The following is a 22157-nucleotide window of genomic DNA, read 5'->3' as shown; positions in this document are numbered from 1 at the left end:
CGAAACTTTTGATGGGTAGGATTCTGTTTTTTAGAGTTTCGGTTACTATTGAGCTGGGTCGCTCCTTGTTTACAGTTCTTTGCTACAAACTTTTTGATGCTACAATCGAAACCGAAGACTCTCGTCTCTCAACATTCACAAACTATTCAACCGGAAAAAGAAACTTAAATCAATCAAAACTAATCTAGTTCTCTTAAACATAGGAAACTATATCGATCTTCCGACACATAAATCGAACTCTCAAATAAAAAGTAAAATAATATGCGAAATAGAAGTCAATAAAATAAAATAAATCAATAAAAAAGTTAAAAAAAGGCTTAGTTTGCCAGGCCTATATTATTTGTACGACCTTCCCCAATAATTTCCTATTTCTAATAATTTCCCTAATAATTTCCTAATAATTACCTATTTCTCATGTTTTTTCCACTCCCTCTTCGAATAGGTTTCTTTGTAAGCGCTTTGCACGAAAAAGTCTGGAGTAGGATATTTTCGTTCATTCCTAACTGTGCACCGCAAATTCATATCTGACTTCACTGCGCCACTTCTGTATGGGTGTGATCTTATGTCGATACAATTTCCTTAGAATCCCGTTTCTCTTGTTCAATCCGCATTTTTCCTTTCAAGTTTTCACCCTAGCTTTAGAGACTAATTTGAATTTCTCCCATGTTTTGTTTTCCATCATCCTCCCTTCCTTTTTATTCAGTTGCCATTCTACAGCACCAACATTTAATGGATGCAATTTGCGGTCGACATAGTTTTCTTAGAATACATTTGCAAGTTTTAGCCTGGATTCGCCCTTCAAGTGTTCAACCTGGTTTCAGCTAATAGCCCCAATGTTTTAATGGCCAGTATAAAAGAATAGTCAATCTTGGCTGACCATAAATAACCCCGATACATGTTAAAACTTCAAGTTACTCTTTGTTCTACATATTAAATTTAAAACAAACATCTAAACTATGACACAGTCTATTGTACTATAAAGTAAGGGATACTAAAATAATATGGACAACCGAGGTGATAATTGAATGGTAAACAAAGTTATCATTCCTTTTTAATTAATCGAAAGATACTAGGATAGCTCAAACTGTTTTTATATTAGTTTTCACAGCGGGGTAGCAACCGCAATTCCGGGCTAGACAGTTTCCTTAGCAGCAGTTAACTGACAAAATTGTTAGCTGTTTTTTATTACTGTGAACGTTGTGCATCTATAGAGTACAGAGAAGAAGACTAAAAGGCAGATTAACCAGGTCATATAAGCCAGGTCGGCTTTTGGCTTAATATTTTAGCACTTTTTGGAGTGTCTAGCAATGCTGGACTTCCTTCCATTGAAACTTCATTTGTCTATGTATTTGTTTGTGTCTCCCAGTTTTCACTGAAATTTGATACGCCTCTCAATACAGCACTTCTCAATTTCTTTTTTTTAATTATTTTTGTTTTATACTGCTCTTTAGGGGCCTCCCCAGGCCACTCAGCGTGTTTCCAGGTGGCAATAGGGGAACTCCCTACATACATGTAGGGTAATTCCATAGGAGGCAAGGACCAAGGGTGGACCTTGTCCCTGGGGTCCATAATAGAAACTGGTGCACCCTCGCCTGGGGCCATAAATACGGATGGAGGAGGAAGAAGGTCCCTCAAATGTACAATCAACAGGGCACATCGGCGTGTCCACGCATACAATGAGCTACAAACCTTCTCCCAGTAATGGGTTAAATTACATGTTGACGCAGAACACCGTTGTGGGAGGATTCTTTATAGAAGGACAACTGTAGTAGAGCGTAAGATCCAGATTTATGGACAACGACCTTTGAAAAGGGCTGCCTCGACCCTTTTGGGGTTTCTGAAAAACTGGGGACCTTGCAGCCAACTCTATTCCCACCTGAGAAGTGACGCCCCTCGAGGAAATTATAGCCTAGTAAACGACACAGCATTCGCACGGGATTCTGATTAATCGATAATTCTTCTGGGCTTGGTCTGTTTTGACGGGCGTCTTCGGAAAACTTCTTCCAAAATCTTATCTACAATGGGTTGCCTCCCGTAGTAGCATAATATTTGTAGGCATGAATATATAATGAGTCGGAGGTAATAGGCTTGACACTGTCTGTGCAGGATTTCGACTCTTGTTGATAGAAGAGTATCGCCAAGTGCTGAAAACTACGTTGTGACCAAGATGGACCCAGGATTGCACAAAGCCTTTATTCACACTGGAGGTCCCAGGGACTTCTTGCTGTCCGGTTCTAGGCCGGTTTAAGCACTTCAGTATAGACTTAAGAAGATAATTGATCCCGTCCTGCACTGGCATCCGGGATCAATGCGTTTAATGGCCAAAATAACTTCAATGATTTAAAGAACATGAAAATTTGAACTTGGAATGTTACGACATCAAAATTTTGACTATCGTATCAACATTTTGACTGACGAATTCAAACGATTCCAACTGGACTTATTAGGAGTTTCAGAAACTCGTATCCCAGGGATAGGAAGCATAAAATTAGATGAAATAGAATTTGTTTATTCGGGCGGGAAGGATGGGGTACATAGACAGGGAGTCGGGCTCATGGTGAATAAGGACGCTGCTAAGTCTCACTTAGGCTAGGAAGGAATTAATAATATAAAACTAATTGCTCATTACATGACTATGTTATGTATGTACCCCTGTTAAACCGAATTACGGAGATACTAGTGACTCAGATGAATTTTACTTACATTTACAAGAGCAAATAGACAGGATCCCAGTTAGAAATATGGTGTTTTATCGACTTCCGGAAAACAGTAATGGCTACATACTTTTGCAATTTTGTAGGTTTAACAATCTAGTTAAAACCAATACAGTGTTTGGTCATAAAATGGCCCATAAGTTGGCATGATATTCACGTGATGGTAAGATAGCAAACCTTATCGATTATATTATAGCGAACCGGAGACTGGCAGGATCAATACAAGATACTAGGATATATAGGAGTGGTGTTATTGAAGTTAAAAGTAAAAATCACCATATGGTAGTGTCTAGGGTTAATTTAAAGCTGAAATTTTTGAAGGGTAACTACCTCCCGGGAAGTTATGATGTTGGTAGACTTCAGGATGAGAATTAGAGAGAAACTTTCCAAGAACAGTTGAATATTGAACTTGAGAGTTTAAAATTTGAAAATGTGGAAGATGGTTGGAATAGTTTTAGAAAAACAATTTGTGAAGTTGCTGATGGTGTCATAGGACAGAAAGTTAAGAATGTAACCTAGGAATATTAGGGAAAGGGCTTTAGATTTAATAGAGAGGAGAAGGGTTTTGTACAAGAATTATCTAAGCGATCGATCATATGAAAACAAAAGGAATGTACAGAAAGTGGAAAATGCATTAAAATATGAACTAAGGAGGTGTGAAGTGGAGGACATAGATAAAGTTGCCGAGGATCTGGAAGATGCAAATAGACGGCATAATAGTAAAATATTGTACTGGCGTGTCAACAAATTGAGAGGAGTAGTCAGTCCGGACATGTCTGAGTTAAAGATAGGAACGGGGCCACAATTAATGATAAGGAAAGAGTTAAAGAGAGATGAGCGAAACACTTTGAGAATGTGCTAACCGGGATACAGTTAAAGGGAAAGATATAGAGGAAAATGAAAAAGTTTGTGATACCTTGGATGTGAAGGAAGATTTTTTTGTGAGGTAGAATTATCGTCAGTACTAAAAGGATTAAGTACTCTCTACTCTCTTATATAACTCTCTAAGTTATATGAGAAAGCTATACATGCCCAGTTAAGTTATTATATTGAAAAGAATAAAATTCTAATGTAAAACCAATTTGGGTTCAGAAAAGGGCTTTCTACAGATAAGGCAGTTCTGAAATTGGTTGATTGGATTAATGATGCATTTGAAGCTGGTCTTATACCTGCAGCTGTATTTTTGGATACGAGAAAAGCGTTCGATAAGGTGGACCACTCAAGGCTTATTCAAGCTCTTGACTCGATTGGGGTGAAGTGTTCAAGCCTTGCGTGGTTTTCATCATATCTACACGATCGGTATCCGGTAGTACAGAATGGATCATTTTTATCTTCAAAAAAGAAAATAGAGTGCGGGGTCCCACAAGGGTCAATGCAGGGACCCCTCCTTTTCATCATTTTTATTGATCGATTGAAGCATTACCTGTCGGAGGCTGGTGTCATCCTGTTTGCAGATGACATTTTTCTCTTTCTAGATGCGCCTTCGCTGGATGTTTTTTATAATAAAATTCATAATGCTGTCTCTGAATTTCTAACTTTTACTCAACAAAATTTGTTAACCGTAAACTTTTCTAAAACTTTTTTCATGATATTCTCTAGACTTTCGTCAAGTGTTGGCAATGATCAAATCATGGTTCGAGGAAATGTGATAAAAAGAGTAGCAAAAACGAAATATTTAGGGTTTTTAATTGATTAAAACCTGTCGTGGAAAAACCATTCAAATGCAATAGCTGAAAAATTAAGCAGAGGTCTTGGGGTGATGCGAAGAATTAAAATCTAGTCCCGAAAAAATATTCTAAAAATGATTTGTTTTTCTATATTTTGTCCATATATTAGCTACGGATCCTCTATGTGGGCAAGTAATTTTGTAACATGTTTCAAAAGAGTACAAAAACTTCAGAATAGAGCTGTAAAATTATTATCGGGATTTTATGATTCTGATGAGATTCCTGCTCATGAACATTTTAAAAAGAATAAGTTAATGGATGTATCCCAAATTCGAGATTACCAAGTCCCAATTTTCTCGTATAAATATTTGAATAGCCTGCTCACCCCTGGTTTTGAAAATCTTTTTACTTTAAATATAGACCGTCATGATCATAATACAAGAAAAGCAGATAGCTTAACTCATGAGTCTAGGAGTACTACTCGGGCATCTTCTGTGATTCACCATTATGGTCCCCATGTTTGGAATATTTTGCCCGAGGGTGTGAAAAATGTGCTTAGTCTTCCGGCTTTCAAGTCACGGGTAAAGGAGTTTCGTTTATCTCGTGAGTGATTTTGATGTGACGCCCACTCCAGGTTGTCATTCTATTCAAGGCATTTCCCTGATTTATTTGCTGTTATTTTTTTTTTCTGTTAATTTTGTTTTCTGTCTTCTTCTTGTCTTTTCCTCTTTTTTTCCTTTCTTCCTCCTTCAGCTGTTTCGTCTGTATTGAGTATGGTGATATGAACGTGGTTTTAATTAGCTGTGGGTGATAACCATGATTACCGTTCCAAGCTTATTTCCTTTCGTGGCAGGCGAATGGCGAATAGTGTTTGTTTTCTTTTCTTAATAAATGTACATCTCATATCTCATTAAAAAATAATAAGGCTCCAGGTGCTGATAGTATGGTAAATGATTTTCTTAAATATGGTGGCTCTCAAGTAAGAAATAAGTTACCGAAGATTTTGCGTATACTTTCTGAAAAAGGGGAAGTACCCAATGATTTTAGGAAAACCTTAATTAAACCGCTGTATAAGAAAGGTGACAAGAGTGAGTGTCGTAATTATCATGGCTTTAGTCTGGTCTCTTCAGGTAGCAAATTACTTAGTACTATGAAACTTTTAGGCTGAGAGATGCTGTAGACAAAGTTTTAAGAGAAGAACAGCGCAGTTTTAGAAAAGGTAGAGGATGTGTCGACCAACTGTTCACTCTTAGGGTAATAACTGAGAAGTGCCATAGTTTTCAAACACCCTTAGTCCTCATTTTCATAGATTATGAGCAAGCGTTCAATCCTGCCAATAGAAGAGCTTTAGCAAAGGTTTTATGATTGTATGGTATACCAGACAAATACATTAAAGTGATTAGTCCTATGTACAAGAATAACACTGCTGCGGTTAAGGTAGGAAAAGAGGTTAGCAGCTGATTTTGTATTAAATCGGGAGATAAGCAGGGTTGTGTTTTATCCCCCTTTATATGGATCATTTTGATCACGGAATAAAATAGGGAGGAAAAAATCTCCTGGACGTAGATTATACTGACGATATAAGCATCCTAGATTAAACTGTGAACAAAATGAATGAACTTTAAGAGGTTTCGTGAGTTCAGGGTGCTAAAATAGACTTGAAAATTACTGTTATGAAGACTAAGTCACTAAGGCTAGGAATGAGTGAAGATGGAAAGGTGATGTTGGATAAAGAAAAAGTTGATCAGGTGGGCAGCTTCACTTACCTTGGTAGTATTATTAGTAGAGACGGTGGGAGCAGTGAAAATTTTAAAAGTAGAATAGACAAGGCTTTGAAAGAATAGGAAAATAAATCTGCAAACCAAGATTAGAATATTGGAAGGTACAGTGATGACAGTGGTCAAATATGGCTCCAAAGCATGGGTGCTCCGAAAAGTGGATGAAGATTTACTAGATATTTTCAAGAAAAATTGCCTACAAATCTGTTCTGGGTACCCGGCTGACTGACTGTATTTCGAACAGAAGGCTGTACGAAAAATTTGGTTAAACCCCGATTTCTAAGGCTACAATGTTAAAAAGGCTGAGATGGATAGGGCACGTTCCGCGGATGAAGGGAAACGAAAAGCAGGTCGTCCTCGTCTGGGATGGGAGGATGTCATAAAGAAAAATTTAATGGAAATGGAAACTTCCTTTTGAGGGTATAAAGAGGCAGGCTTTGGATGGATTGGGATGGAGGATGAGCATGCGTATGTGTATTGGCATCAGGCAGCATGGTGCTGCGGTGAGTTGTTAGAAGTGGTAGTAGGCCTAGTAGTTATAGTTTCAGAGGTATTTGCCCAACTTGTTGACAATGTCCACATTTTTCTCGTCATAATCGACAATAATTCTCAACATGTTAAACATGCAAAAGTACGATTTTCTGAGTTTTTCAAAAGGGGGAACTTTTTTATTTGAGAGTTCTTTCCGGCATGTCAGATGTGATCAATGTCTTCCTGTGTTAACTAATGACTTATTATGAATATTTACATTTAAACTATTGGATACGATAGTAAAATATAATATGGTGACATAGAGAGCACCAACCACATAAATAGCAACTAAATGAAAATTTTCCATCTCAACTGTCCAAAACTAGCTAATCAGATAAATAAGCTTGAAAATGTCTGGATTTAGCTACAAATTAACGTTATCTACAATCACGTTGTGATTTTGCCTTGATATAACGCGTTTCAGTCATAATTCTTAGCACATTTATATCAATTTTATGGGAGCTCGTTAAAAGAAATATTTGGAAAAGGCGAAAATAGCAAGAAGTCAGTACGGTATTCTACAGTTCTGCGTTTATGGGTTAGTATGTGAATCCAAAACGTATGGAATAGGACAGTCATCAACTCTTATTATGCATTTCAAAGACAAATAAGAGAATTGGATTATCAATTAAATATTGGAAATAAAAATTAAAACAATTAAATGAGCCCTCGAACGAATCCCCCTCTACCAAATTCCATGACCAAACTACAACTGATTTGACCTATCTAGTTATAGTACGAATATTATTATAAAAGCACAAAGTCTTCTTTTCTTTTTTAATAATTTCTTTTTCATTCAGGAAATTACATTCCCTGCGTATTTACCTTCTTATTCTTCAATTATTCCATTTCTGTCCTACTTGCAGATGTAGAGACTAGAGGGTGTATTCATTTCCACTTCTGAAAGTTTTAAAACAAGAGAATCTAATCTTGAACTGGTAGATTTCAGGAAGTAAAGGTACCTCAAATATCCAAGGAAAAAAAAACTGACCGGAGCAAATGTAGCGAAACAGGAAGAATAGAACATTTTTCAATTTTTCGATTAACTAGGCTCACATTTTTATTTGATGATAAGGTTTCAAAGGTAGCATATTTAGAAAATATTAATTTTGAATTATTATGAAGTGAAATGGACCCATATTTGTCTCGTTTTACTTATGTTAAAAACGAGCACGGATTAATAAAAAAAAATTATCTGCTCAAAGCAAAAAGCGAATTTGACACTTAAAACGAGCACTTAAAACGAGCACTTAATAAATTATACTTTTTTTACGAATTATTCGGGGGGAGTAACTGCCTCATTGTACTCCCCCCTTAACGACGCCACTGCATATAGGGCAATTTTTAGTGAGGGGAGGGAATTATCCGCGGGAATTTTCCATGGGGAGAATTATCCAGAGGAAATTTTCCACGGGGGGAATTTTCCGTAAGAGGAATTTTCCACGGGGGAAATTTTCTGGGGAGACGCCTAGCACCAGCTTACAGATTTTTGTAGTAATAATTTGTATATTTATTATCGCCATCAGACGGAAGAGTAAAATACGAAAATTATCAAGAGGATCCAAACGAAAATCTTCTTTTTGTCAATTATTTAAATCTACTTTATAAAAACTGAATTTTGGAACATAGTTAATCTCAACTCCAGTTAATCAAACTTGACAGTTCTATTAATGTTTCTGTCACGGAGTGAAATTAATACACTCTTAATTGCAAAGCTATTATTCCACATAACCACATAAATAATCTCATTTTTGTTAATGAAATTCTTATTGTATACGATGTTTATTGTCACTTTTTATGGTCACGAAATTTAAGCGAAGAAAGTTGGGAGCGCTAATACAACCGCAGAAATGCCTTACAACAAATTTGACCAAACAGAATCTCACACATTCTGAGCGAAAAAGCTGATAATTATTCTGCTGATTGCGATTGAACAGATGAATGATTATTACTGCTTTGATTCTCTATTACTTCTTTTGCAAATTCAATAAAAACAACAAGTTTTTCAACTATAAGTAAGGATCAACATTAAAACTTAAACGAACAGAAATTATTACCTATACAATGGGGTTGCCCCCTCCTCTGCATTTCGCTCTTTGCACTAGAGTTTGACAATTTGTTCCAATAATTTAGGGGGACAACCCCCTCATATACGCAATAATTGCTGTTCGTTTTAAGTTTTGATGTTGCTCCTTACTTTCAGTTGACAAAAAGTTATTTTTCTTACTTAATTTCTGATGGTTTTTTAAATAATGCCGGTAAAGATCCTCCCAAGCAATCCCCCCACCAGAAATTCCTCCCTAGAGAATATATATATGCTTCCCAATAACCAATACTATACGTAAACAACGGGCAAAGTTCATAGCTTGTAGACTTTCCCTGGGGACTGTTGGGGACAAGTCATCCTCAAAGACATAGTTACTAGATCTTTCGTCTATGCTGAACAAAATGGCTTTCTCAAAATTTTGATCAGGCAATGTTGGAGAAAAAAGGGTGGGTGGGAGGGTCCAGCTGCCTTTCAGTATTTGTGGTCACAAAAAAGGGCCGCTATAACCTTTCATTTTCAAATTATCATCAATTCCCAAGAGGAAAGTAAGCTAAAGACAAATTACGGAAAGTAGAGAACAAAATTTAAATTCGCACAAACCATTGCTTGTGATGTCATAACTTTGAAAAGTCACAAAACCAGAGGGGAAGTCCCAAGCATTTGAAGATTTTGGGTATTTTCACAAGCCTAAACCCAACCCCCTGCGTCATATCTAAAATTTGAATTCTTAAGAGTTGTCAGAAAAACTGATCATTAAGAGTGTCTACTACAACTAACAAAAGCACCGAGCCACCTGAGCCCAACCCAGCTATTCCACACTTCTTCTGTTTTGACCGTAAAAACAAATCATACAAAGAGCTTGCATCACTTGACCTTTTTTTGTAACGCACTGGGCCAAGTAGCGGCCTAAGAAAAGCCTTATCTGTAGTTAGAACTCTATCCCACAAAAGACTGAGGATTTCTGAAAATAAGTCATCCGTTGATTTTTGAATTTAAAAAAGAGGGAATAGTTGTGGGAAAAGTCAAAGTCATGGCCAATTGTAGAAAAAAGCCAAGACAGATTGTTGAATTAAGTGGGCAGCCCAGTCAAGGGTTAATTTTATCCCTTTGATTGCCGTTGTTACTGTCTGCCATTTATGCTACACCTTTCCGTGCATGTGTGTCCCTTCACAAATGCCGAACTAGAGTCGTACCTGTTGGAGGTTCTCGCTGGGGAAACACTTTAAAGACTTGAACACTTGAAACACTTGAAGACTTGAAACACTTTAAAGCATACTTACATCCATGTTCCAATGCTTGGTGTTGCTGCTCTCCCAGCAGACGAAAAAAGTAATAGCCAACATATTAAAATTTTTGAAACAAAACCTATTTTTTTAGTCTCTCTAATAAAGTCTTTGTCCACTTTTTCAAAATACCACATATTCTCCATGTTCTAGCACGTCAAATCCTTATTTTTCAAATCCATCAAATCCTTATTTTAATACTGTCCATCCTGGTAAAAAATCGCTTCTAGCTCATCACTTAAGTGAACGCCACCTTCTTGAAAGTAAGTCTCACTTGAATGACTTTGAAGTCATTTTTCTTGAACTTTTTGAATAGCTAAAAAAAATGAACACCAGTTAAAAATTTCGTTAAAAAAATGTATAAAATATCTTTCAATTATTTGAACACCAGCTGTAAACTAAAACTACAATTAAATTATTTATGGAATAATTATTATAATTATAATTATATTATAATTTATATTAAGATATTTTCTATGAAATCAGAAAGCTAATATTTTTCTGTCTGCAAAATAATACCTTAATCTGGACAGTGAATATGCAAAGAAAAGCCTAAATTTGGGGGGGAGTTTAGCCGATTTTTTGTCTGTTTCTAAAGGCCCTCTTGTTCATTATAGGGGAAATTCAAATGCTACAACAGCTTGGTCGACATAACTTAAATATATATTCTAGACAAACAAAATGCATTGCAGAGGATTTGGTTAGTTTTAAACAAAAGAGATTAACATCAAAAGAAAACACAGAATCGTGTGCATCTGTTTATGTTCGATAAACAAATACAAAAGTACCCGAAAGCACACAAGTAGCCTACGCACGCTTTTGCTTATGTAACAAGAGGCGTAGTTAGGTTTTTAAGCTCCCAGGGTAATTCCGTCTTGGCCCCTGCCCCTACCCGATTTGTTAGTCTCTCCAACCGTTTTATAAAAAAAAAATATTTTTATTAGGTAAAAAGGAACCTGGTACATCACTCTTGGGAGTTGCCACCTCCTCGCTTGGTTTTGGCTGCTCTACAAAATAATTTTTTAAAGTGTGCTTTTAGGCTGTGCAAACAAAACGTATTTTCTTTGAAATAAGTAAACGAACAAACATTATTGCTTACCGTTTGATGTATTAATAAATAAATAAAATAAATAAATAAACCTTCCTTAAATTCAGCATAAATGACACTCCGACCTTTTGAGGGTTAAGGAGCACCCCCCTCTCATTTGTGGTAATTTTTGTTTATTTATGATTTTCAATCTGAATGATTGTCCGTTTTAGGTTACATCTATCTATCAATAGTAGGAGGTATTATTTTTTGTTTGTTTGATGTGATCGTTCAGTGAAAACATTCGATCAGCCGTAGTCAACTCAATCATTTTACAGTCATTGACAATCATTGACAGTATTTTTAATATAGAAACTGGGGAGGGTACGGAAGGGGATTTTTAACGATACTGATTCAAAATCGTCATTGTTTTTGATGGTCTTTAGGGCTGAAGCAATTCTGACCCAAATCCTGTAGATACCATTTAATATACCCTTATATCTTAATCCATGGTTTTATAAAAAGATTCTTTTCATGATTTATTATGCTGGAACAGTTAGTTTGTTTGAGTAATATGTTTAATTAATTATGTTAAATCTTAAGTAATATGTTAAAGTAATATTTTAAGTAATTCCAAATATATAAGATTCATCAACTTTAATGTTGCCCATCAAAAGCTACGACCCTGAAAAAGTTGCCTGATTTTCAAAAAAAGGAAAAAACACCCCTAAAAGTCCAAGAATCTTAATGAAAATTACATCATTAGATTCAGTATATTAGGGAACCATACAGTAGAGGCTTGAAGCTCAGATCTTCAAAATGAGGAATTTTGCATTTTTACCCGAAAGAAACATCACAGATGCGTGTTTATTTTTTTACGTTTTTCCTAAATAAGATCATATCAAGCCAGTGGTCCTATAATATCGGGAGAGGGTTCTTTCGAACAGGTGGAAGTAATTCTTAACCACTTCCTGTATGTAACCTTTATTATACACGTATCTCTATCCAGCGTTTTATAAAAAGAATCTTTTCTTGTTTATTATGTTGTAACAGTTAGTTTGTTTAAATAAACGCGTGGTCATTTATGAAATAAGAATTTTGTTTTGTTTACTAAAACAATAAATAAAATCGGACATCACAATTCAATACAAACATTATGGTTTAGTGAATCTTTGTCACTATTGACATTTCCTTGACCTTATCTGCATGCTTTGTAATTTCCAAGTGAAAAACGTCAATAAATATAAACATCATTTTTGAGCTACAAACAGATATGACCAAATTTTTCTTCCAAAATCTACATGCCCTGTAAGTTTTAAAGTCAATCAGAGGAGAAGTTGTTTTTTAGATATTCCTGTGTCACAAATTCATGCGACTACTTTTTTTATACTTCTTGTTTTCATTCGCTGGACCAGAGGTACTTTTCTTGGTTATTTCCAAAGAACGCATCATTGGATGTGTTTTTTTTGTGCTCTTTCGACTGTAATAAGCACTTCATCTGCAATTTTATTTTGATCTCTTAAAGGGACCCTTAATATGACACCCTAATTTCTTATTATACAATATCAAAAATTTTGAAAAAAAAAAACTTAAAAAAATTACACATACTTAAATTAATAAGGAAAATGTATTACTTCAAAGAAAAAAGAGAGAAAACTCAATAAAAAGACAAAACAAACGAGACTACGGCGAGTAGAGAAATGATAAAGAACCAAATACGACGCGGATATTTCGACTGTATTGTACAGGCGAAATATCTGCGTTGTTTATCGTTTTTTATCTACTGGTCGTAGTCTCATTTGTTTATTTTTTCATTGAATTTTCTCTCTTTCTTCTTTGTCATGGCTGGCCGGTTCAGCTTAAGGTCTTTCATGTATTACTTCATTCCCCCCTCCTGATGGATTAATATAGATTTCCCTCTATATATTCAAACTATATTTTTCAATAGCATGACTTTTTTCTCCTTTACAATTTTACGGCAAATGCTAATCAATCAATGGGAAGGAAATAGTACTACTTGGAAAATAGAGTGGAAATTCATATTGGGTCGTCCATTTTTCCAGGGGGGTGGGGTAAATAAAACATTGTATTTTATGGCTGATATAAATAAATGGTTATGATTATTTTAAACTAGTTTGTATATTTTTTTATATCCAATTCCCAGTAGCCGATAATAAGGAAAAGGGTATCACTTTTAGGGTCCCATGAAGCGCTCAAAAATAACATTTGCGTAAGAAGTCATTAGTATTTTTGGGAAGAACATAAAACGATACATCAAGAGGTCGTTTCATAACAAGGGTATATCCACGATTTTGCTCGGGGGGGGGGCAAAAAATACAAAATGTCTCAAAATTTGTTTATATACATTTTGTTACGTTTTTTACGAGTCAGAAAACAATTCAGGGTATTGGCTCAAAATCCGTAGCCCCCTTCCCCTAGTTACGGTCTTAGCTCACTTTCTATATGGCCAAGTAATGAAAAAACCTAAAATTTATCAACAATGCCTTCTCTCGCAGTCACGGGGGCAGTAAGTTTTTATACCAAGTTTCCATTTGGGTACGGCTGACAATTTAGAGTACATCTCTGTGCACTCATTTACCATTATTAATGACAATTACTACAATTAATTGTAGTTAGAAAAAAGAACATATCAATGATTTTTTAGGGGGGAGGGGTACAAAAAACTTAAAAATGCATCATAAAATCCGTAATATTCATTTATTTCAATTTTTTATGAGTCAGAAAAACATTTCGGGTCAAACTCCCTAACCCCCCCTCCCGGATACGGCCTTGGCTGGAAGCCAATTTAGAGTGCCACTTGGACAGTGAAAATTTCATTTTCTGCGAAAGTTTAACCTATCCTAGAAAACAATGAATACTGAGATGCTTTTAATTTTAGCTACCACTTAAATAGGTCTGTAGCCTAAGCTTTAAAAGAAAAATTTAATCTTTTTTTAAATCAATTAAAAAAAATAAACAAGTAAAGAGCGAAGTTGAAACTTAAAACGAACAAAAATTATTACTTCTCAGCCTATCTAACATATATCAATAAAACTAGTGCAAACAAATAAACTGGTGATACTTCCCTAATCCCTATGTTTGTTGGATTACAGAAAACGTGCGCTTTATTGAAAACACAAACAATATAGAAGTTTTGGTACGGTATATGTAAACCATTTAAGGAGACTTTTAACAGTATAAAAGTAAAGCATTTTTAGATTGTCGCTTTATTTGTTTTGTTTTTTTGTTAAATTTCTTAAACTCTGCACAATGAGCTCAGTTCAATAATTGACAGTCGTCTTGGATCTGAAAACGACATTTCATGATTTTTTGTAGACAAGTTCGAAGTGAAGGAATCTTGTTAGTTTTAAGACTACGGACTCTCTTTAGAGTTCGTATCACAATTTGAAATTCTCCGTTTTTTAGAGAGAAATAACTGGATTTCCAGGGTTCAAATTTAGGTTTATATGTTCTTCATTTCGAGTACTACTGGGTGAAACCAAGATGTTACCTGATAAATCAATCCATTATTTTGTATGCTGTTTAGTGAATTTAAACATATTATTTTTATGCCTAAGTTCTTAGATAATTTTAATCGTATACTGAAAGTTAATGATATCACAGCTCCTAAAAGAGCATGAAAGCGTTACAGATTAGTTTTTTGTTGTGAAGCTACGTATTTACTTTTGACTCCTAAATCAATATTCTTGTTTTTTATACCTGGCTTTTGTGTTTTATGTGAAACACTAGTTTTCTGTAATTCTACGAAAAGGGATATATCACCATTTGATTTATTTGCAGTACCTCTATTGATATATGTTGGATAGGCTGGGAAGTAATAATTTTTGTTCGTTTTAAGTTTCAACTTTGCTCTTTACTTCCATCGGAGAAATTTCGTTTTTTAAATTAATCTTTGCTCGTTTTTGATTAAAATTTAGCTTAGAAACAACATTGCCGTGATTTTTTCTATTTATACTGATTAATTTCTATTCGTTTTAAGTTTTAATGTTGCTCTTTGGTTTCAGTTGAAAAATTATTCTTTTATGTAATTCTAATTAGCTCCGATCCAGGGGAGATAAGACACCTCGACCCTTATTAAGGAGCTGAGCGAAGAAGAAGTACAAGAATTAAAGGAAAAAATTAAGTTTAAGAGAGGAAAGAAAAACCAAAACACAGTGTAGTTTCCTCTTGTATTTTTTTTTAAGACAAAATATATCTTTAATTCTTAGTATTAAAAAATTAATTTTAATAGCCATTAAGGAAGTAGCTCTAAGCGAGTAGCTTCACAAAAAAAATAAAAAAAAATCAATAAGCGGAAAAGTTTGTATATAGAAATGCTTGTGGAACATTTTTCTAGCTCATCAGAAATGAGCCTTTAGGCTTAGACAGTTATTTGACCAATCCCTGTATAAACAAGAGCTAAGAGCTCATATGGCACTTGTGACGAGGTCGGATCATATGGTATGAGCTCTAGCATTATTCTAAGAATCAATAGATTGCTTTAAAAGGAAAATCAGAGGCTTAATGCCGGTCGGGATTCAAAATAAGAGCTCTGAGTTACGAGGTCCTTCTAAATATCAAATTTCATTAAGATCCGATTACCCACTCGTAGGTTATAAAGACCTAATTTTTTCTAATTTTTCCTCTCCTTTCAGCCCCCCACATCGTCGAATCGGGGAAAACAACTTTATCAAGTCAATTTGTGCAGGTCCCTAACATGCCTACCAATTTTCATCGTCCTAGCACGCCCAGAAGCACCGAACTCGCCAAAGCACTGGACCCCCCCTAATTCCCCCAAAGAGAGCGGATCCAGTCCGGTTATGTCAATCATGTATCTAAGACATTTGCTTATTCTGTCCACCAAGTTTCATTCCGATCTTTCCACTCTAAGTGTTTTCCAAGATTCCTGGTTTCCCCCTCCAACTTCCCCTAATGTCACCAAATCTGGTCGGGATTTGAAATAAGAGCTCTGAAACATGAGTTCCTTCTAAATATCAAATTTCATTAAGATCCCATCACCCGTTCTTAAGTTAAAAATACCTCAATTTTTCTAATTTTTCCGAATTAACATCCCCTCCCCTTCCCAACTCCCCGAAGAGAACAGATTCAGTCCAGTTATGTCAATGACGTATCTAGGACTTGTGCTTATTCTTCCCACCAAGTTTCATCCCGATTTCTCCACTCTAAGCGTTTTCCAAGATTTCCCGTTTCCCCCTCCAACTCCCCCAATATCACCGGATACGGTCGGGATTTAAAATCAGAGCTTTGAGACACGAGGTCCTTCTAAATATCAAATTTCATTAAGATCCGATCACCCATTGGTAAGTTAAAATACCAATTTTTTTTCAATTTTTCCTCTCCCTCCAGTCCCCCAGACGGTCGAATCGGAGGAACGACTGTTATCAAGTCAATTTGTGTAGGTCCCTGACACTCTTACCAATTTTCACCGTCCTAGCAGGTCCAGAGGCACTCAACTCGCCAAAGCACTGGAAATCCCTCCAACTCCCCCAAAGAGAGCGGATCCGTTTCAATTATGTCAAACACGTATCTAGAACTTTTGCTTATTCTTCCCATCAAGTTTTATCCTGATCTCTCCGCTCTAAAGCATTTTCCAATATTTCCAGTTTCCAAGATTTCTGTTCCCCCCTCCAACCCCCCGTGTCCTTGGATCCGATTCAAATTGAAAATAGAACATCTTAGACATAAGATCTATCTATATATCAAGTTTCATTAAGATCCGATCATCCATTTGTAAGATAAAGATACATCAATTTTCACGTTTTCCAACATTTCCGGTTCCCCCCCCCCCCAACTCCCCCCAATGTCACTGGACTCGGTCGGTATTTAAAATAAGACATCTGAGTTATGAGGTCCTTCTATATATGAAATTTCATTAAAATCTGATCACTCCTTCGTAAGTTAAAAATACCTCATTTTCTCTAATTTTTCAGGATTAACCCCCTCATTCCAACTCCCCCGGATAGAGCGGATCTGTTCCTATTATGTCAATCACGTATCTAGGACTTTTGTTTTTTTTCCACCAAGTTTCATCTCGATCCCTCCACTCTAAGCGTTTTCCAAGATTTTAGGTTTCCCCTTCCAACTCCTCCCAATGTGACCGGATCCGGTCGGGATTTAAAATAAGAGTTCAGAGACACAATATCCTTCTAAATATTAAATTTCATTAAGATCTGATCACCCATTCATAAGTCAAAAATACCTCATTTTTTTCTAATTTTTCCGGATTAACCGTCCCCTCACTCCTCCCCAGATAGTCAAGTCGGGGAAACGACTATTTCTAATTTAATTTGGTCTAGTCCCTGATGCGCCTGCCAAAATTATCTGCTTATCTGGAAGTGTCTAAACTAGCAAAACCGGGACAGACAGACCGACAGACCGAAAGACCGACAGAATTTGCTATCGCTATATGTCAGTTGGTAAATACCAAGTGCCATAAAAAGCCACTCATTGCTTAGAACTGAATCGGAATTTCAGAAAAAGATCATTTCTTATGTAGGTATGATAAATAAAATTATAAACTTAGTTTGTTTTCATTTCACAATTTTGGGAAGAATTACCTGAATTCTCCTACAGAACTGTTTTCGTTTGTCTTTCTTCCTTTTTTGATGCACTATCCTATTCATGGACAGAATATTACAGTGGAATTGTCAAGTAAATAATTTGAAAAAGAATAATAATAAATAATCCTTCTTTAATATATAACTTTGAGTAGTTCGAGGACCACATGTCTACAATTCTTCAACCGCTAAGTGGCAAGGGGTTGGGGTCAAGAGTGTAATTTACTATGGAGCAAAGGGGGCAAAAGCCCCTTCCGGACTTCAGTTTTCCCTCAGACCCCTGTTTTAGTACATCTTTACCTTTTTTATTACTATATCGCTCGTTTTTTCAGTTTCCTCTGTCATTTTCACTTGACTTGAGAAAGTTCTGGTGGGCCACTCGCCACAGCCGGTGGTGAGTACCATGAGAAATTGTACTAAAAGTGCCGTTGCCGTTTCAGTACAATTTGGAACTTGCTGGGGTGGAATTTATAGAAAGGACGAAGATATGAGTAATATCTTTTATATAAGCTATTAAAATCTGTCTAAGATACCTGCAATATCAGTCCCCCCAATAACAATACTCCCATACCGATACGGGTAATATCAATACCTTCGATACCGATACAGCTTGCAGCCCTTTCCACAGGGGATATGGAGGGTCATATCATCATGAAAACCGTAGAGAGTGGACCATTGAATTATGTTAAACAAAAATCGCTATCTCAAAATTTTGATTGGTTTTATTTTGGGGGATGAAGCCTTTAGAGAGGGGGATATCTGCCCTCCAATCTTTTTGGTGGCTTAAATAGGCACTAGTAAATTAAATTTGCGTTCAAATGAGCCATTAAACATCTCTCTATGATGCTCTGGTCATTCACTAGCCCTGGTGAAAAAAAAGAAAGGAAACATATCAGTGCTACCCATGTAGAAAAGTGATTTTTCTTCGTGTTCAAGGAGAAGGGCTGTAATTGTCTTTTTAAGGGTTTTCAACAATGCAAATTCCAATGATGTACTTTTTATTTCGATCTGACACCATTTTTAAGGGGTTTCATGCTCTTTTCATAATCATCAAAAATTTCTTTTCGCAATAAACTTTTACTTTTAAGATTAACCAAAACAATAATTACCATTCCTGATTCAGTGTGAGATGGCAATTTTTTTCACATTGCAGTGTTTTTTAATAAGAACGCGTGTTTCAACTTTGGGTTACTATGGGCTGTGGTTCGCTCTTTACTAGGTTGAAGCTACTGCTGCAACCATAACAAAATATAAACAGTTAAGCCACTTATCAAAGAGGCGTTTTATTTGTCATCGAATTGACAGCGGTAATTCCACTACCGTATGACAAATTTCCTACTCAGCATTTTAACATATTTGAAATCCCCACCATCCATTCCTGTCGAAGAGGCGACGTGATTGTCACTAGCTAAGTTGAAAATAATGAAAAATTCCTTCAGGTCGATTTGACATCTTTGTTGGCTAGAAAAATTGCAGTGTGATAGATTCCCAAGGACTTTGTACGGTAGGATTAATGTCGCTCGCAGTATAAAGTATAAATTTACTCTTTCGCCAAAGGATCTAAGATTAAGTAACTTTTCAGATCATTGACAGTTTTAAAATGAGGAGTCTGCAACTTCTGTCTACCTAGATATATAGGCACGCAAGGGAAATTAATCGTAGATTTTTCTTCGAATAGGTAATCTGTCATGTGTCATACGTCAGCACAATGATAGTTGGTGAAAGAGTTAGATCACAAATTATTCAAACTAACCAGATTATGCATTATAATAAATTTCTGTCAAGACAAAATCTTTTCTGCTATCTAGTGTTCATGAGGATTATTACTGATTAACATAGGTTCACAGATTTATTACCTGGATAGACACCAGCATATGCGAGCAGGTAAACAGCTAAGATTAACAGTGGCAGTGATTGGTCATAGAAAAGTAGTCCTAAATAACAGGTTTTGCCTGCTTCAAACTCATTTTGAAAATTTTCTGGTAGCAATGAGCTTTAGGGACTCCCCAGAATACAGACTGTCTGTAGTTTACTCCAAATTAGTAAGTCGCAAGGCTAGATGTTTTCCAGAGAAATTGCCTACAGATTGTTTTGGGCACCCGACTGACTGAATCGAATCTTAAACAGTAGGCTATAAGAAAAATGTATTTCAATCCCGCTTTCTAGGGCTAGAATGAGAAAAAGGTTGAGATGGCTAGGGTAGGTTTTGCAGATTAAAGATTGCCAAATATTGTTCTTGTCGGCCAATCCCCTAAGGTCAAACGATAATCAGGTTGTCCCCGAATAGTGTGGGAGTATATAGAAAGAAAAAATTTAGGGGAATTGTGAACTTCTTGAGAGGGTATAAAGAGGGAGGCTTTGAATAGATAGGATAGAAACGGAGCGTACCTAGCTGTGTTGGCCTCGGGTGGCTTGGTACTGCAGTTATTAGTAGTAGTAGTATACCCTAAGACACCCGCTTAAGCAATGCCACACGTGACAATAAGTTATTTTAACCATATTCATTTTTATTTTTTGAAAGAAATTAAATGTATTATTCTTTTATTTTCTAAATGCAGTAGAACTAAACCTCCCGTTAATTATAATCTACAAGATTTCTACAACTAATCTATTATGTATGCTAATTTTAGTAAAGACAGTCTAAATCCAATCCTTTCTCCATGATTCTGAACCGAAACGTATTTCCAAAATTAATTCACTCTCAAGGAGTATTTTCTGTAACTTAATACCCAATAGTATGCTACTTCTTATCTCACTCAATACCATACCTCATTAACCTTTCAACTTTACTACCCAGTCCTTTTATGTGCTTTTTTCACTGGCTGTTTAAATCAATCAGCAACCGAAGTAATTAAGATACCCCAGTACTTTAATATATTCCTTGAAAATATTGTTTGCCATTTAGTTAAATTTATACTCTAGTATTGGCCCAAAACCAGATTATTTTTTTCAGTTTCAGAGGTGTTCTTCCGACTTATTTCGTCATTTTGCCAAACATTTCTCTTTCCCCTTTTCTTTCTTTTTTTCGTTAAATTTCAACTTCCTTTATCTCATTAAAAACCACTCATTTGGGATGTAACTTTTATAATCGTACAAATTATACATGAGCTTTATTAAAGTACATATATCTAAATATGCGTACTGTAGCCTGCATCCTACAGACTGAGTTTGAGAATTAAGGAAGAAACATCCAAAATCATGTTTCTATGAACTAATGAAAAATAGGTTTTTATGACTTGTTTTAGACTAATAGTTCTTATTTCTCCGTTATTTATTGCTGTTTCTCCACCTATTTAGACCAGAGGTGTCAAACTCAATATCGGCTAATTTTTCTTTCAAAATACTTTGCTGGGCAAATACTAAATTGATCAAATACTGTTTTGTTGACCACCCACACATATGCATGTTCATTTTAAAACGACATACCCAAAAAAGGCTTTATAACTCATACCACCTATGAATAGCAATAAGGGACAATAACTTTAGAAATAAGAATAACGCAAACTATCGAAATTATGTGCATTTTATTTAAAGGTTATCAAACAGTTCGTGGTAACTAACTGTAGCAAGGGTCGACCCGGCTCAATAAAACCAAAACTCTAAAAACGGAACTTTGATACCAATAGTTACATCAAAAGAATCATATTTTTATGCTGATTTTAAATATAAAAGTATCATCAAGTTTAGTCTTATCCATCAAAAGTTACAAGCCCGAGAAAATTTGTCTTATTTTAGAAAAAAGGGGGAAAAACTACTTTCATATCCGGAATAGTTTCTGTTTGTTTTAAGTTTTAATGTCGCTCCTTACTTTCAGTTGAAAATACTTTTTTTTATTTAATTATGGATCTAGAGCAACTTGAATTAAATTTATAGCATTTTACGCTAAAGTTTTTTTTTATTGTTTCAAAAAGTAGAACTGTGACAAAGATTCAAACTTTAGTGTAAAGAGCGCGGGACATTGAGGAGGGGACAGCCCCTTTCATATACGGAATAACTTCTATTCGTTTTACGTTTTAATGTCGCTCCCTACTTTCAATTGAATTTTTTTTTATTTAATTATGGATCTAGGGAGACTTGAATTAAATTTATAGCTTTTATCAAACCTAGATGGCCATAAGTAGCAATGGATACAACCAGCACAGACTTTAAGATATTAAATGAAAAAAAAAATCAACTGAAAGTAAAGAGGCGACATTAGAACTTAAGCAAACATGAATTATCCCAGATATGAGGGGGTTGGCCTCCTCTTGAGTCCCTCGATCGTTATGCCAAAGTTTTTTAGTGTTATGAAAAAGCTTTTTATTCCAAACCAGCGACATTTAGGTTTCAGCAGCAAGCATTGGAACAAGGAGGTCAAAGTTTACCGAGAAGAGCGAGGGATTGAGTTGGGGCATTCTTTCTCATATATGGAATAATTTCTCTCACATACGGGATAACTTCTTTCATATATGGAACAATTTCCCTCATGTACAGAGTATATTCTTTTTGTTTTAATTTTTAATGTTGCTCTTTATGTTCAGTTGAAGAACTTT

General features: G+C 35.6%; 1 protein-coding gene across 1 annotated transcript in view; it reads right to left on the bottom strand.

Annotated features, from left to right (window-relative positions):
• Nucleotides 1–22157, bottom strand: part of LOC136040566 (protein Wnt-5b-like) — a 148132-nt gene that overhangs the window by 87566 nt on the left and 38409 nt on the right. Inside the window, exon 2 of the mRNA XM_065724793.1 lies at nt 10018–10336. Coding sequence (XP_065580865.1) covers nt 10018–10166 — 149 coding nt within the window. The 5' untranslated portion in view covers nt 10167–10336. The remainder of the gene's footprint in view (nt 1–10017; nt 10337–22157) is intronic.

The sequence above is a fragment of the Artemia franciscana genome, chromosome 21 (genome assembly GCF_032884065.1).
Source record: "Artemia franciscana chromosome 21, ASM3288406v1, whole genome shotgun sequence".
Classification (NCBI taxonomy): domain Eukaryota; kingdom Metazoa; phylum Arthropoda; class Branchiopoda; order Anostraca; family Artemiidae; genus Artemia; species Artemia franciscana.
Note: the sequence above shows the minus strand (reverse complement) of the source record. Positions and strands in the feature narration are given on the sequence as shown.